We start from the raw sequence: 17,085 nt of genomic DNA on the forward strand, positions 1-17,085 counted from the left end.
GAGTAATGTTAGTGTGCTTTACAATCACTAAAACAACATTGGAGTGCAGCCATATCAATATACATTCAAAATTATTCATTTTGCATAGGCGTAGTAAAATCAATAAAATAATATTCAATCAAAATGTAATGATATTTAAATAATTATTTTTCTATTGGTAAATTTATCTCTAATTAAAGATCTATGATTTATTACATTTTCAAATCTCATGGTTTGTATTCCATCAGGTTTGAATCATATAACTTACCATTTCTGCACAACCTCAACACAGGAACACAGAACCTCCAGCCAGAGATGCAGCACCTGCTCGTTGAGTCCCAGACATATGAGACTACGTAGCTTGACATCCATCTGTACATGGGCGTTGTCATGGCTTAGGTTGATGGCTTGGACACACCTGTACAACAACTGCAAACAAGTGCACAATTCATCACCCAAAGTGTGCGATTTACAATGCAATATCCTAAAATTATCTTGTATGATGTGATATATAATTAAACGGAAATACGGTATTAAAAATAAAATAGCAAATAAAACAAAATTCTCTGGTTTGGGTCTTATAAAAAAACTTGACAACATTATAAATGCTATGCAAATGTATTGATAAAACTCCACTAGTCAATTCACTAAATTAATTCAACTACCATTGAATGAATTTAATGTTGGTCTTTGGTGAGTCGGTGGCTCAGTTGGTAGTGTTGCGGCCCATGGCAGCGATGACATGTGTTCGGATCCTGGTCATTGCTGAAAACATTTTATCAGCGCAGTTCTCCTTCGTATTGTACCGGCTCACCCCTTGCTTTGCTGGATACGTTCCATGCACAGATCTGTAGTGTACTGTATGTGGACGGGCAAATGCAAGGTTAAAAGAGGCCGCCAACCTCTTTTTTTAAGGGAAAGAAAAGAACTAATGCTCTAAAAGCTATTCTGTATAATGTGGATTCTGCTAAGTAATAATGTTCTGGTAAGTAATAAAACATACCTCCTCGGGTGTGAGGACTTTGCCATCTTCATCGAGCCGATATGTTTTGCACAACACAAGTCTGCTGTAGACAGAGCTGAAGTCTCTCTCCACTTCTCTCATGGCAGCTTCCTCGATAAACAACCAGGGATGACAGGGGCCCCCTTCAAACACAAAATACAAATTACACTACTTAATGGAGGATGTAGTTAGATGCTGGATTGGTTTTTTACATTTTCTAAGGCATGTTAACTATGCTTATCTTAGGTGTTTTCAAAACAACAAAAATATACTGTCATAATTACTTTTGTTGGATTTGTTGTCTATCAGGGGGGATAACCAGAAAAAATTCATGAGTAATTCCAGTTCCCACTTGTTTTTGCACAAACTCCAGAGCCACCTCGGTTCACTATTTTACCAATCTTAAATTGCCTACTGAGTTAAAAGAACCAAATTTGTGATAGCTTTAATATTTCCTGACACAAGTACGCAATTTTAAAATATTACTCCGATCTAAAAAAAATCATCGTAACTCGCGACGCCACAAAATTGCCGACAATTAACAATATTTTCCAAGCGGAAATTTCCTTAAAAATTATGGTGAATATCAGAATTACAAATTCCCAGTAGAGATAAGAAATTCAAACATAATTACCGGTTCCAAAAACTCATGCATAATTCCTGGTTTTCCTGGATTTCCCGGTTGGTGGACACCCTGTCTATGTCCTGTCTAATATCTGTTTAACTCCACAAACCCCAATGCTGACCACAAGACACTAACAAGGTGTCGCCCTTTGTTGTTTAGAAACATCAACTTAATTTTCAAGCAGTATTTTGCCTGGGTGACTACACTTTACTCTAATTAGTCCCTCAGCATTTAAGTACCATATAACTCAGAAGCTACATTTCTAAAGTAGTCCTGAAATTAAGAACCAAATTAGAGGTTTTAGCATTTTAGACGAGCCTTGGCTCAGCTAATAAATTGAGTGACAAGCACTTCTAGAGGAGTCATTGTTTGTTTATATTTTAATACCTACAAACACAAATATAACATTCCTAATAATTTGGATGGTGTGAATGAGGTACAGTGATATAAAGTCGTTACCCATAAATGACGGTCGCTTCATGCCGTGTTCCAGCACTTGCTTGACGGCTGGACACAGGGTGCCTCTCACTAGGTCAGTGACCACCTCTGACACACTGTCATCTCCTGCACATGAGTACTGCTTGCTGCGCTCATCCAACACCTCCACGAACTTGGCAGGGAACCATCCTGACAACATCACAAGTCATCCACTGGCAGTATCAACACACAGATCCACCTACACTACTCACATCGCTACTCACCTACAGGGTAACTTTCCAAAAACAAATCAGTATTGTTTTGATGTTTTATTTGTCCTGATAAAAGATATATCTGACAGTACTATTTGTTGTTTAAAGTGTTTTTAGGGTTACTCTAAAGTTATTTTGGGTTTTAGGTATACACAAAAAAAGGGTAAATAACTCAATTATTATTATAGATGAGGTATATTTCCTTATAATATTTTTTAAAGAAGATGAAGTTTGCAATACAATGCCGTTTAGAACTCAGTTGCCGTTTAGAACTTAGTTACCGTTTAGAATTTTAGTTTTCTATCATGTCTAGTTGACGAGATATGTGCAATATTTAAGAACACCTCTCCATATCCCCCTCACCCCCAAGTTGTGCACCTGCTTGGAGGCAACAACATTGGATTTTGTAATCTCCAAGATGCCCTCAACAACAATCAAAAATCAAAATGCTTTACACTTTCAGTACATACTCAACCCCCTATAAATGCTGGACTATATGAATAAAATGTCCTTAGCAAACTTTGTAAGTGTAGTAAATTTATAAATTATTTACAGGAATAACACTGTACCATGTTTGTTGGATTAATAGCAGACAGGTAAAAATTAATTAGTAGGCCTAATTGAATGGCGAAAGAAAGATTTGAAGACATTTAACAATCAAGAATATATTCACCTCTAAGTCCATTCAGCTCCCCAACCCAGCAGTGTTCGTCCTTCTGACTGATGATTGTTATGATATCATTCTTGCGAAAACCTAACTCATCATCATCATGACGCTCAAAATCTATAACATACACAAAATGTAATCAAGCTAACATGCCTAATCAAGCTTTAATTTGAAAATTTAAGACCTGAAATTAATGTGTCTAGTTGGAACTGATTCAGCATAAAGAAAAACATATACTAATTATTTTAATAAAAAAAAAAATATATCATCAGCAACCATACCCAGGAGAGCTTTAGCTCTGCGCTTCCTAGTACGAGACACATCCAGATATTGTTCGTGGTCTCGTGTGTGGCTCTGTATGCTGTAGTCTGCCACCAGAGATACATCTTTGTGTAGCTTGGGGTCTGTCTGTAGGAAGTGACGAGCTACTTGCAGGATGGCCTCTCTCAGGTCTACAAGGATCTCTGTCAGACAACACAGACAAGGTTACATGACATATCAGTCAGTAGCCAGGCACCATCAGCTTGATTGCTACAGTAACATCACACAAGTAAAAGGATTACTGTATATTGTACCTTCATTGAAAAAAAAAAAAGATACTGATACTACTGATGTTGAAATATGGTCCTATATGAAAATAATGATGCAAGTCTATATCTTTTGTCGTTAAAAATCTACTGTCTATTTTCAGATGACTAATTTCAGGAAGTTATAGCTTCATTGATAAATCTCATAGGATTGACAAAAACAAGTATCACATTGAACATCCCATAATGGGGAATAAACGTAAAAAAAATATAATGATGTGAAGGCTGGACAATGAAAACAAGAATGTCCAGACACTGGCCCAGTGGACGGAAGGGACTATATCGGGTCGGATGTTATGGCATTTTTGTTAAAATGTGTTAAATGTTTCTTGGGACGATATGTGTTTTTGATGATCTTATGAGATTTGAAAATGGAAATATGATAATTAAAAACTGATAATAATCTTATATTATAGTGGATCAAAATTTACAAAAAATACAGGACCTATATTATAGTTATAGTGTAAATTCTGGAGACAAAAACGAATATAGTCCTAACAAAAATAATTAAACACATTTTAACTTATGTTTAACATGCATTTACAATTTTTATAAAATGTATTACCTAGACAAAATATATTTAAAGGTAATTTAAATTGAACAGGTTACTAAAGGATGGCTCTTACCTGTTTGCTTAATGTTTTTAGACTTGATGTCTTCTTCAGTGACTTCGTCTCCAAATAATAAAAGTTGAATAACTGATTTGTTCTTTTTGACTTGTCTCCTGATAAAAAATGGAATTTTACAGATTATAATCAGCGCATAAGTAAATATGGATTTTGAAGTAGGCTATTATTTTAAAATATAATTGTTATCTGTGAATCTATGAAGAAGCGTTGGACGATATGAAGATAAAAATTATATACACACGTACTATGGTTAAATGAAAAAAAAAAAATACAAATTATAAAATAAGTACTTTTATTAAATTATTTGTTTAGGGTTTTGGGAACAAGAAATTCTATCCTCATCTATTCAAAAAAAGGATGAAGCTGTCTTTGGTTTTTGCCTAATGAAATCCTATATCCTGGTCATTGGTTCAATGTTTAATCATCCAGACAATGGTGTAACAAAACTTGTCTAAATAGTCTGGGCGTCAGCTAGGGGAACCTGGAAATTTGGGTGGACAAAGGTTTTTTTACTGATTCTGACTCAGTTTTTTGCGCTGATTACGAATATGCCGGGTGCCACCTTGGCACCCTTGGGCAAACGCCGCCATATTGGAAAAATGGCGGCCAAAACTGGTTTTTCGATAAATACTCGAAAACGGTTAGTTTTAGAGATATTTATGTGGAGACATAAAATGTAGAGCGTAAAAAACTACACAGAAATGATATCTACACTTTTTTTGTAAACCTCACGGTTTTAGCAAAATTTTTTTAAATAAGTAATTATTAACATAAAGTTGTAATTTAGTGCAAATACCTATGACATATTACATCCATTCTTAAAAAAACTTAATTATATAAGCAATACACATTTGTACAAGTAACCTTTGTTAAAAATAATTGTTATTAGTGCCTTCAAAGACCACCCCCCCCCCCCCCAGTCACATCACACTCGCCCCTAAACAATTACACTGTACATTCTCGTATTCCCCCAATCTGCAGGTACAGTGAGAATCTCCTGGTTTATTTTAAGCAACAATAGTACTTATTGGTGTGATGGTAAAAGAAAAATACAGGTACAGTTACAGATTTAAATTTAAGTAATGTAAATAATGGAGTTAATACATATAACTGAGAAGTCGCTTGAGGTTTTCGCTTGAGTCATTAGTAAAGGCATGCTGTGGGTTTGGCGTAAGCAATTATTTGTAGATAAAAATGTATCGAACTTGTCACCTACAGCGTGTATAAATCCATGTTTGCGGTCTTTTAAACCCCTTAACATTGGATTTTTACTAGCTGCAACAGCCGCTGATGCTTTAAACCGCCGAGCCTCACTGTATGTACAGGTTACACCAAATTTTGTAGTTCATTGATCAGTTTCTTCTTATTTAGCAGTAACTTAATGATGATATATGATGATAGTATTTCCAGGAGAAGATAACACAATCAAGCTAGGTCCTACGATGTCTGTTTTTTTTTACCAGAATTTTGCGTGTTATAATTGACCCCCCCCCTGGGATTTAGAAAACTCAAACAGCTCTATTGAGTTCCAAACGTGTGATGGGTCTTCTTTCATTATATTAATAATTGATTTCAAAATAGTATCTTCACTACCAAGATTTGTGTTTGCGAATAGGTCTTTGTTTTCAATCTCCAATTACCCCATTGATTCTAACTTTAATTTAATAGAAAACTCATCTTGCCTTAACTCACATTTTTCTAAAACTAATTGTTTTAGAGTGGGCTTGTTCGGTCTACCAACAGTTCGGATTCGGGAATATAGTTGCCATTGGTCGGGATGTTTCAGATAAATTTTCAAACATTTTTCTCCACAGTACAGGCAATATAGTCTAAAATCAAAGCTCTTTATATCTGATCTTTTCAAACGTTTGGGTGGTGGAGGAACTACGGGCGGGCTAATGTTTTAAATGCACGCTGAATGTGGGTCTTTGATATCTATGAGGAAGAGGACACACAAGATTTATGAAAATAATCGAGTAAATTTTCATCCAGGTAGATGAACAACTCATCTTGTAGTTCAATACTTGCTGATTTAATTGATCAGACTCTTACAGGGCATCCACTTATTAACTCTCCATTTTTTCCTCAGTTAAAAAGCAAGAATATTCCCTTCCCTTTGAGGTAAGTTTTCATCCTCTAATACACTTCTATTTTCCGTCATTATCGTATTCAATTCATTGTTCCAATCTAGAACAAAACACATCAATTGGAATTTTCATTAACTTTATAAAGACGTTCCACAAACATATACTGTGCCGGATCTGGGTTTTTTTCGTCGGGGTGGTGGTATTTGGGGGGAAGAGCATGGTAAAGTTATGCCACACCATGTATATATATTTTTTTTCAATGTAAACTTTTAAATAAAAAATCATTCGTTCTAATATTCGATACATTTTTATTTGCCAATTTAATGTATAGGCCTATATTGATACATAATACATTATAATAGAACCTTGTACTAACTAGTATTACAGCTTGTCAATTAAATACCCAACAGAGTAAAAATTATGTAATAGTATCATCGTATTTATCTACTCCTATAGCTAGAATAGCATATGTAGTTGGCAGGTATTTATAAGCAGGTTAAATCAATGACATAATGCAATAATACAGGGTGTCTCAGACCACCCGGCCGGCTTGTATAACTCCAATATGAAAGCAAATGGAAACCTAATTGCAACTAGAACCCCCTATTTTGACCCCAAGGAATTCAGCTAAATTACTTTCAACCCCAAAAAAGCACCCCAAATTGCAGATTTTGGGGGGTAGGGGTGGTTTTTGGGAAATTTTCAAATGTAAAGGGGGGTCGTGTTATACCTCATTTTAAAGGTCCTTTAGTCCTGAGAATTTTAGTGGAAAAAGATTTAAATTATCTTCATCTCTATTTACAGGGTGTTCAAAAACGTACAAAAAATAGACCTTTGAACTACTTTTCACTGTTAAGAGGTGGAATTTCGTGGGGGGTTCAAATTTTGATAACACTTTAATTGCTAAAAGAGCTTTAAAAAAACTCTGGTTTCAACCCTTTTGCTATCTTTTTACTTATGTTATGCATTTTCAAACTTTTCGAAGTTTCAAAAGCTGTTATCTCAAAAATTTCAAACGGCAACATGGGTTTCATTACAAACCACATTGTAGCCCTTAAAATTAGCTACAAATTTTGTATTTAATGTTTTTTGGTATCTTCATTGGTTAAAGAGATATAGCGAAATTAGTGTATTTTAATGTTTTATTAAATGGTATTCAAAGTGTTTGCTGTTGTAAATGTACACCTCTAGGACTCAATTAAAACTAATTTTGTCTAAAAAATAAAATAGTACTCAGATTGTTGATCTTGGAAGATTGATAAAGGAAAGAACACAACTGCAAATATTCTTAGTTATTTTACAATTCCAAAGTTCTAATAGTGCTTTGAATGAATACTGTCTATAAATGATACTTGTAAATAATAAAAAAAAATCATCATGAAATCAATGAGCGTGTGCGTGAAACTGGTCACGTTTGATCAGATAAAACAAATTTTAAAGAACTTACTGGACCTGTACGAGAGGTGAATGCACCTGCGGTAGTAAAATAGCAATACAGTACGTAAATAGCATAGTGGAGAAGAAGTACTATGTGCCTATAAACAGAGTTGGGGTTTGCATTGAACAAAACGGAAGTCAATTTAAGCATTTTTAGACCAAAATAGTTTTAATTGAGTCCTAGAGGTGTACATTTACAACAGCAAACACTTTGAATACCATTTAATAAAATATTAAAATACACTAATTTCGCTATATCTCTTTAACCAATGAAGATACCAAAAAACATTAAATACAAATTTTGTAGCTAATTTTAAGGGCTACAATTTGGTTTGTAATGAAACCCATGTTGCCGTTTGAAATTTTTGAGATAACAGCTTTTGAAACTTCGAAAAGTTTGAAAATGCATAACATAAGTAAAAAGATAGCAAAAGGGTTGAAACCAGAGTTTTTTTAAAGCTCTTTTAGCAATTAAAGTGTTATCAAAATTTGAACCCCCCACGAAATTCCACCTCTTAACAGTGAAAAGTAGTTCAAAGGTCTATTTTTTGTACGTTTTTGAACACCCTGTAAATAGAGATGAAGATAATTTAAACCTTTTTCCACTAAAATTCTCAGGACTAAAGGACCTTTAAAATGAGGTATAACACGACCCCCCTTTACATTTGAAAATTTCCCAAAAACCACCCCTACCCCCCAAAATCTGCCATTTGGGGTGCTTTTTTGGGGTTGAAAGTAATTTAGCTGAATTCCTTGGGGTCACAATAGGGGGTTCCAGTTGCAATTAGGTTTCCATTTGCTTTCATATTGGAGTTATACAAGCCGGCCGGGTGGTCTGAGACACCCTGTATAAAAATCTAATTTTAAGATAATTTACCTTAGTGATTTCCAACCAAAGTATCCAACTACATATCACTTGTACACCACTTACAAGCAACTATCACAACTGTATTTGAAACTTTATTGAAGGCTGAGCGCGCCACCGAGCCCGCCAAAGACTCGCAAACAGAAATAGCATAATGGCCACGGGGTGGGTAACTGAGGGATGTTAGATGAAACTAACAATTATTTTAATCAAAGGTTACTTGTACAAATGTGTAATGCATAATATAATTATGTTTTTTGAAGAATGAATGTAACATGTCATAGGTATTGGCACTAAATTACAACTTTATGTTAATAATAACTTCAATTTCACAAAATTGTGCTAAAACCGTGAGGTTTACCAAAAAAAGTGTTGACATCATTTCTGTGTAGTTTTTTACGTTCTACATTTTATGTCTCCACATAAATATCTCTAAAACTAACCGTTTTCGAGTATTTATCGAAAAACCAGTTTTGGCCGCCATTTTTCCAATATGGTGGCGTTTGCCCAAGGGTGCCAAGGTGGCACCCGGCATATTCGTAATCAGCGCAAAAAACTGAGTCAGAATCAGTCAAAAAATCTTTGTCCACCCAAATTTCCTGGTCATCGTTAATTACAATGGGTCGACGCCCAGACTAAAATCCTCAAACACGTTAGAGAAAACCAGCAAAACAAGCAAATCTGCAGTTGATTTATGACATGATATGGTTATATATTTTGTTTGTTTATTCTAAACAGTCCACAATAAACAGTAAATTACACCTAATTCACCCTCTAATATAAATAACACTGTACTTAAATTTGTTGCTACAAATTGCTATTTGTTAAATGAGGATAATTGCCCAACACCATTATAAATTACTTTCCATTTTGTGGTGCATTAATCACCTAAAAATCAAAGCCACATGTGCACCAGTGCATAGTAACCCTGTTACAGCAAACCTACACTCTAGGCCAAATTCAGTTGCTTTATTGAATTTTAACCTATTACCTTAGGTTTCAGAGTATGACCTAAACCCGGGACCGATTTAAATTTTTCGATTTGAGGTTCCCAGAGGCAAAAACACCCTTCGTTCAAATTCATATATATAAGTCTATATACATATGCAGTGTATATATTTATATTTATGGTTATATAGGTCTATGTGCCCATTAGCGCGATAACTTGAGCAAAAATTATGAGATTTTAATTAAATTTGCTACAAATGTTGAAAATACAAATAAACATCTCAAAATTCTATTTTTACTGGTATGGTAAAAAAGTAAACTGATAGGTTGAAATTGTCGCCTATTGTGGCCACCCCCAGCGAATTTGTCGTCGCGACAAAGTTGCGTGAAAAAAAGTCGCCACGACAAAGTCACCAAGTGTGGCCCTAGCCTTAGGGACATCAAACATTAGTTATTTTAGCCAGCTTAACTTTTAAACTTTACCTTTTTCAAATGACCTAATATTTTAACAGTTTAGGATAGAGTTTCTACTTTGTGAATCACATCTGTTACTTTTGGTAATGCATGTATGTTTTTATTTTTACCCACTCAAAAATTGAAAAGTAACTGCATTGTTTATTTGCAGTTTTTCACTACCTTGGGCCAAAGAGTAGCAGTATAGGGACACCGCAGCTTTGTTCCCAAAGTTGTGTAGTTGACAGACTAGATCCATTGTGGATGTGATAACGATTCCTGACCAGCTAAGATACTAGCAATCAAGCACCAAGTCTTTTGTAAAAACTCAAGAGATTGTTTAGGACACATTTCAACGTTGAACGACATGGTGCTGTCCCCGATCGGAAAACTATAAAGAACTGGATAAAATTATTTAGAAGTACGGCATCAACACAAAAGAAAATTGGTGGAAGCCGCAAGACTGCACGTATACCAGCCAGTGTAGAAAGAGTGTGAGTCGCCGTAACGCGAAGTCCTAAGAGGTCCGCTAGGAAACAAGTGTTGGCACTTCAAATTTCCAACAGATCTCTACGAAGAATTTTGCATCAAGATCTTCATTTCCATCCTTACAAAATTCAAGTTGTGCAAGAACTTAAAGCATAAGACTACAATCGAAGACTGTGTTCTGTGATCAAATACTGACAATCAAAAATAAGGGCAAAATTTGTCGGACCTGTTAATAATGTCTGATGAAGCAAATTTTTACCTTTCTGGCCACGTCAACAAACATAATATGCGGTACTGGAGTGCTGATAATCCTAAAGACCTTCATCCTAAGCCTTTACACAGCCCTAAAGTGACGTCTGGTGTGCAGTTTCGAACGAGAGAATTTTTGGACCCTACTTCTTTGAAGATAATGGTGGGAACTCAGTAACCGTGAATTCAGTTTGATATGTGGACATGTTAAATAACTTTTTTATTCCAAATTTGGAGGGGTTGGAAATTGACACAGAGCAGCTCTACTTCCAGCAGGATGGAGCCACTGCACACACACAGCCGATAACTCCATGACCGCACTAAGAAGGTCGTTTGATTTCAAGATTCGGTGACATACCCTGGCCAGCTCGATCACCAGATTTGTCTGTCAGTGATTTCTTTCATTGGGGCTATTTGAAATTCAGGGTATTTCAAAGTCGTCCCAGAGATTTGCGCGAACTGAAGCAAAGAATCGCCGAAGAAGTTCAAGTGATTCCTCAAGAAATGCTGGAACGAGTATTCAACAGTTTTTTCAAGCGAGTTGAGGAATGTCAACGTGTTCAAGGTCGTCACTTAAGTGATAGTTTTTAAGAAATGAACAAATGACTTAGTCAAGTTAAAATGGCATAAGATAACTTTTGTTTTGATGTGCTATTTAGGTGTATAGTGTAAATCTATTACTTATTTAATACGCAAGCAGGTTTTTTGTGACAATTACTCCTCTGAAACTACTGAAGCGATTGACATGTTTTTGGTGTCATTGGAAAGAGCGTAACGTGAAGTTGTGCAGGAAACTTTCTTTTTAGGGAAATAATTAGAGAGTGAGGCCCTGGAGCCCTTTAAAGTTTCAAATTTCTCCATAAGATTAACATGGTAAACAAAAATTGTTATGAAATTCCAGCTGTTGTCAGAAATTAAAAGTGAGAAGAAGAAAATATGTTAATTGTAAACAGTCAATAAGTTTGCTAATTTAACAGTTTGCTACAAAAATTTACTGACTTGGTTGAAATGAAATATTTACTATTTGAATTAGGGTTGCCGTAAATATTACAATGGAAAAAAGCGAGAGCCTGGATAAATTGATATATAAAAAGAAAACTGAATTAACACTGTGCTGCATTTTCTTAGTAATCATTGAAAGAGCCCATTTGCAAACTATGGAAACATAAGAAAGGCATAAAACACCACCAAGGTGAAGAAATAGAAATAATGTTTTTTTATATATTTTTAATCGTTATTATTATGGACAACCTAATGCGGCAATGAGTTAGGCTATTTGTAAGAAAACACTAAAAAACAAGATCAGCTTTTGAAAAGTGATAAGATATTTACAAGAAATGTTGATTAGGCCTATATCTATCTGTTATGTACATCTTGAGTATTAATCTTTGAGTCAAATCTTTTAAAGTCATCAGAAATTATGACTGTTATTCGTTTTAAAATAACGACTGTGATACTAAGCAATTGCTCGAATTCAAGCAACAGGGACAATAGTAGTATTAAATATGTGTTATTTATAAATTGGCGTTCTCATTGCCTCACCCTGTACATTGATATTTACAATATGGAGTTATATAATACCACAGAAGTTTTCCAGGATTTGTATGAAACATAATCTTAATCTTTATACAATGTGTGTTATGTTAAAAATGAAACAGAAAACATTGTAGAAGGAATGTAAAAGAAATAAAAGACAATTAAGTAGATTAAAACCAACTTTAGTTTCAGTCAAAAAATGAACAAAAAAAAGCAACAAAAACCAATAAAAAATAATAGTTTGTTATTGACTAGTTTGATTCTACCATGTATATTACACATAGATAGTAAGATAAAAAGGTATTTTAATAACTATAAATAATATTACAATAGGCTAAATTAGTATGATAAATTTGATTACAATAAAGCAATGAATTACTTATTAAGTTTGTTTCAATATATTATTTTGTTCTTTATTAAAAGGAATTAAACAATTGACCAATTTAAAACGTTGAAAGGCAAAACCTTGGTTTTGGGAGATTATTGGTAACAATTGTAATACTAGCAGCTTTGTAAACAAATAGTTTAAATTATAGAGCTAATAGTAGTAAATAAATAATAAACTTCCAAAAACTAGGTAAATAAAAAAAGTTATAGTTATTAAATAATACCCATTAAAAAGTATCCATAGCATAATATAAAAAGTCGTCCAAGTTCAAAACTTGGCAAACAAATCGTTGGGCAAAGAATATTAAATTGGATCAAGATATAATTATGTTATAGCATTGTATAGACCATATCCAGATAATACTTTGGTTTGGATTTTTGGTCCACTTTTATGATAAATATTTACAAAAAACCCCTACTGGGGCCTTAAGACATTTAAAATTGGTTTATTTATTTTATAAATTTTAGAAAGATAAAATAGGCCAGCTTGTTTAACATTCTGTTATTAATTAGTTAACTCAATTATTTAGTTATTTTTTCAATTGAGTTATTGAATAGTGATTTCTTGTAGATTTCTAGGTTAAAAACATTTTACCTTAGAGATGAACATAACATTTACAGCTACGCGGAAGTTAATTACTAAGCGAGTCACCTTATCAACTATCAATACTGAAATGGTTGATAAGAAATGAGACCAAGTCTAACTGGGGGTGCCAATAGACAATATAAGGTATGTTTTTATGAAAGGCCCAAGGGACCCTAGAATTAAAATAATCCAACAATGAAACCGTAATATGACACTTAGAAGAATGTTGGATGGTGATTTAGTTACCAGTATTAATAGTATTAATATTAATTGAGTGGTTAAATTAAGTTTATTTTGTACTCTTTTAGTACATTTTTTAATCAAGCTATTGTCCCCGATTTAGATTAGTGAAAAAAGATATTTATATTCTTCTACTGTAATGCACATGCAAAATATGGAAAACAAAGCACAGGGTAAATATTTTGAACGAATAAGTAAGAAAACTTTGATGAAAGTTTGAGTCAGATCCACAAGAATGCTGTTACCAAAGCTAAAAACTGATTAATAATTTTACTTAGCCATGCAACCAAACCGAGGTTTTGCCTTTGCACAATAAATTAATTTAATTGAGAACTTTGTTATGGATCGATTCAAGCTTTTGGTGACATGCAAATCTAAATAGAGTTTTTTATATACAGCAAGCACTACAAGTCAACTGTGTAAAACTACTGGTAAAAGAGCAACAAAAGCATTAGTTCTACTGATTGAATCTCTCTACTGGGAGGGTCAGGTACGGCGTGGCATGCAAGCCCCCACAGCAAGCCTCATCAGATTGAACAGCAGACGACGCACAAGTGACGCTAACCTGCTCAGGTGCTGCTTGGGTAGGTTAGGTGCGGCCTCAGGGTTGCCAACCAATGCGCCTGCGTCTGCCATCAGGTATGCAAGGTGTCGTCGCCTATGAGTCTCCACCATAACCTCACTCAGCGAACCAGCCACTCGGAACGCCACCTGTCACGAGATTATATGTAGCAATAGTTTGCTGTATCACACAAAATTCAATTTGATTTGTTTAAGACTTGTTTAGCAGTGTGCCTGCTCTATAGATGGGGATCTTGTATTTGTTATTTATGTAAAAAAGGGTGAAACGCAAACAATAACTAAGTTAAAAATTTGCTGGTACCTAAAAGTGATTCTCACTACCACTGGTGTCGAGAACCGATGTCAAAACTCGTTACAGATAATTGGGTAGGCCTATATAATAGGGATAATACGTAAATAGGGGACGGACCTATTGGCAGCGCAATATTTGTGAGTTTAAACCGAAATCGACGCATTAGAGAAATGTTTTTAATTTTTAGTAGGTAGGTCAATTACAAAATTTTGTAGACCAACTTTTGTATTCCTTGTGTAATTTTAAGAGGTACTGCAGTTATAATGAAAAATCAAAGCCTATAAAAGATGAAAAGTAAACTTTGAAAGATTTTTAAAAATTGTTGATTTTGTGGATTTAATGATGAATAATTTGGCCATTAAATGAAATATTTACCTCAAGAAGTTGATCTACATCTTCAATATCTCCAGGTATATCAGACAAAGCATTGAATATTTGGGCAGAGTTTTCTAATCCCTTTAAAGTTGGCTCTGGAAAAGTAACAATACACATCTATTCACAATTTTATTTATACAGTAGTACAGTAAACTCTCTAAGCCACTTATGCACTTATGTCCATTTTAAAAGTCTAAAAACTTTTTAGCTTAAAAACAATCTGCCAACTAGCAACAGAAATAAAGTAGGGATTGACACCTTGCAATAGGCACCCAATCACAATTTTTACTTTTTGTGAGCATTGATTTTTCCTTACATTGTTATCGGCTACTACAACAAGACTAATTGCCAAATAGGGGTGGAAACTAGGTGGAATGGTATTGGGTAAAGTAAGAAACACGGGGCTGGTGCAGGATGTAAACAATCTCCATTAGCCTTAGGAGAGGTCGTTGGAGACCTTAATTTACAGACAATCCTCGTACTTACCAAAAGTAAGTAAGTAAGTACTTAGCCAATGTTCTTGCATGAATGCTACCGTTGGCTAAGGAATAATATTTATATAGTCTTTACCTTTAATCTTTAACATCCCAAGTGTGATTTGGAATAAGACAAGAGAGCCATCAAAGAAGAAGAGATCCCATATGCGAAGCAGCACCTTCATGTGGACTACGGATGCAAAGAGAGTAAGGAACCAATGTAGTGTGATGAGGCTGAGCTCAATGTCATGCTGCTTCAGAGTGAGGTCCACATCTGGCAAGTATGAACAGATCAACGTCCTTAGCACTCTCTGGTCTGCTTGGATACCTACAAAGAGAAAGGCAGTGAAGAACCAATGTAGTGTGATGAGGCTGAGCTCAATGTCATGCTGCTTCAGAGTGAGGTCCACATCTGGCAAGTATGAACATATCAACGTCCTTAGCACTCTCCGGTGTGCTTGGATACCTACAAAGAGAAAGACAGTGAAGAACCAATGTAGTGTGATGAGGCTGAGCTCAATGTCATGCTGCTTCAGAGTGAGATCCACATCTGGCAAGTATGAACATATCAACGTCCTTGGCACTCTCTGGTCTGCTTGGATACCTACAAAGAGAAAGGCAGTGAAGAACCAATGTAGTGTGATGAGGCTGAGCTCAATGTCATGCTGCTTCAGAATGAGGTCCACATCTGGCAAGTATGGACATATCAACGTCCTTAGCACTCTCTGGTCTGCTTGGATACCTACAAAGAGAAAGACAGTGAAGAACCAATGTAGTGTGATGAGGCTGAGCTCAATGTCATGCTGCTTCAGAGTGAGGTCCACATCTGGCAAGTATGAACAGATCAACGTCCTTAGCACTCTCTGGTCTGCTTGGATACCTACAAAGAGAAAGGCAGTGAAGAACCAATGTAGTGTGATGAGGCTGAGCTCAATGTCATGCTGCTTCAGAGTGAGGTCCACATCTTCAGAGTGAGGTCCACATCTGGCAAGTATGAACATATCAACGTCCTTAGCACTCTCCGGTGTGCTTGGATACCTACAAAGAGAAAGACAGTGAAGAACCAATGTAGTGTGATGAGGCTGAGCTCAATGTCATGCTGCTTCAGAGTGAGGTCCACATCTGGCAAGTATGAACATATCAACGTCCTTAGCACTCTCTGGTCTGCTTGGATACCTACAAAGAGAAAGGCAGTGAAGAACCAATGTAGTGTGATGAGGCTGAGCTCAATGTCATGCTGCTTCAGAGTGAGGTCCACATCTGGCAAGTATGAACAGATCAACGTCCTTAGCACTCTCTGGTCTGCTTGGATACCTACAAAGAGAAAGGCAGTGAAGAACCAATGTAGTGTGATGAGGCTGAGCTCAATGTCATGCTGCTTCGGAGTGAGGTCCACATCTGGCAAGTATGAACATATCAACGTCCTTAGCACTCTCTGGTCTGCTTGGATACCTACAAAGAGAAAGGCAGTGAAGAACCAATGTAGTGTGATGAGGCTGAGCTCAATGTCATGCTGCTTCAGAGTGAGGTCCACATCTGACAAGTATGAACATATCAACGTCCTTAGCACTCTCTGGTCCGCTTGGATACCTACAAAGAGAAAGGCAGTGAAGAACCAATGTAGTGTGATGAGGCTGAGCTCAATGTCATGCTGCTTCAGAGTGAGGTCCACATCTGGCAAGTATGAACATATCAACGTCCTTAGCACTCTCTGGTCTGCTTGGATACCTACAAAGAGAAAGACAGTGAAGAACCAATGTAGTGTGATGAGGCTGAGCTCAATGTCATGCTGCTTCAGAGTGAGGTCCACATCTGGCAAGTATGAACATATCAACGTCCTTAGCACTCTCTGGTCTGCTTGGATACCTACAAAGAGAAAGGCAGTGAAGAACCAATGTAGTGTG

At 35.6% G+C, this 17,085-nt stretch overlaps 1 protein-coding gene across 1 annotated transcript in view; it reads right to left on the bottom strand.

Moving 5' to 3' along the window:
- Positions 1-17,085, bottom strand: part of LOC128987069 (small G protein signaling modulator 3 homolog) — a 39,186-nt gene that overhangs the window by 6,668 nt on the left and 15,433 nt on the right. The window contains exons 7-15 of the mRNA XM_054407751.1: positions 15,276-15,509; positions 14,706-14,800; positions 14,022-14,167; positions 4,177-4,274; positions 3,245-3,427; positions 2,970-3,080; positions 2,067-2,234; positions 983-1,125; positions 248-408 (exon numbers count right to left, since the gene is read on the bottom strand). Of these exons, the coding sequence (XP_054263726.1) occupies positions 248-408; positions 983-1,125; positions 2,067-2,234; positions 2,970-3,080; positions 3,245-3,427; positions 4,177-4,274; positions 14,022-14,167; positions 14,706-14,800; positions 15,276-15,509 (1,339 nt within the window). The remainder of the gene's footprint in view (positions 1-247; positions 409-982; positions 1,126-2,066; positions 2,235-2,969; positions 3,081-3,244; positions 3,428-4,176; positions 4,275-14,021; positions 14,168-14,705; positions 14,801-15,275; positions 15,510-17,085) is intronic.

This window comes from Macrosteles quadrilineatus, unplaced genomic scaffold (assembly GCF_028750875.1).
Source record: "Macrosteles quadrilineatus isolate MER2022 unplaced genomic scaffold, UCM_ALF_1.0 Scaffold_2__2_contigs__length_208266976, whole genome shotgun sequence".
Taxonomy (NCBI): Eukaryota; Metazoa; Arthropoda; class Insecta; order Hemiptera; family Cicadellidae; genus Macrosteles; species Macrosteles quadrilineatus.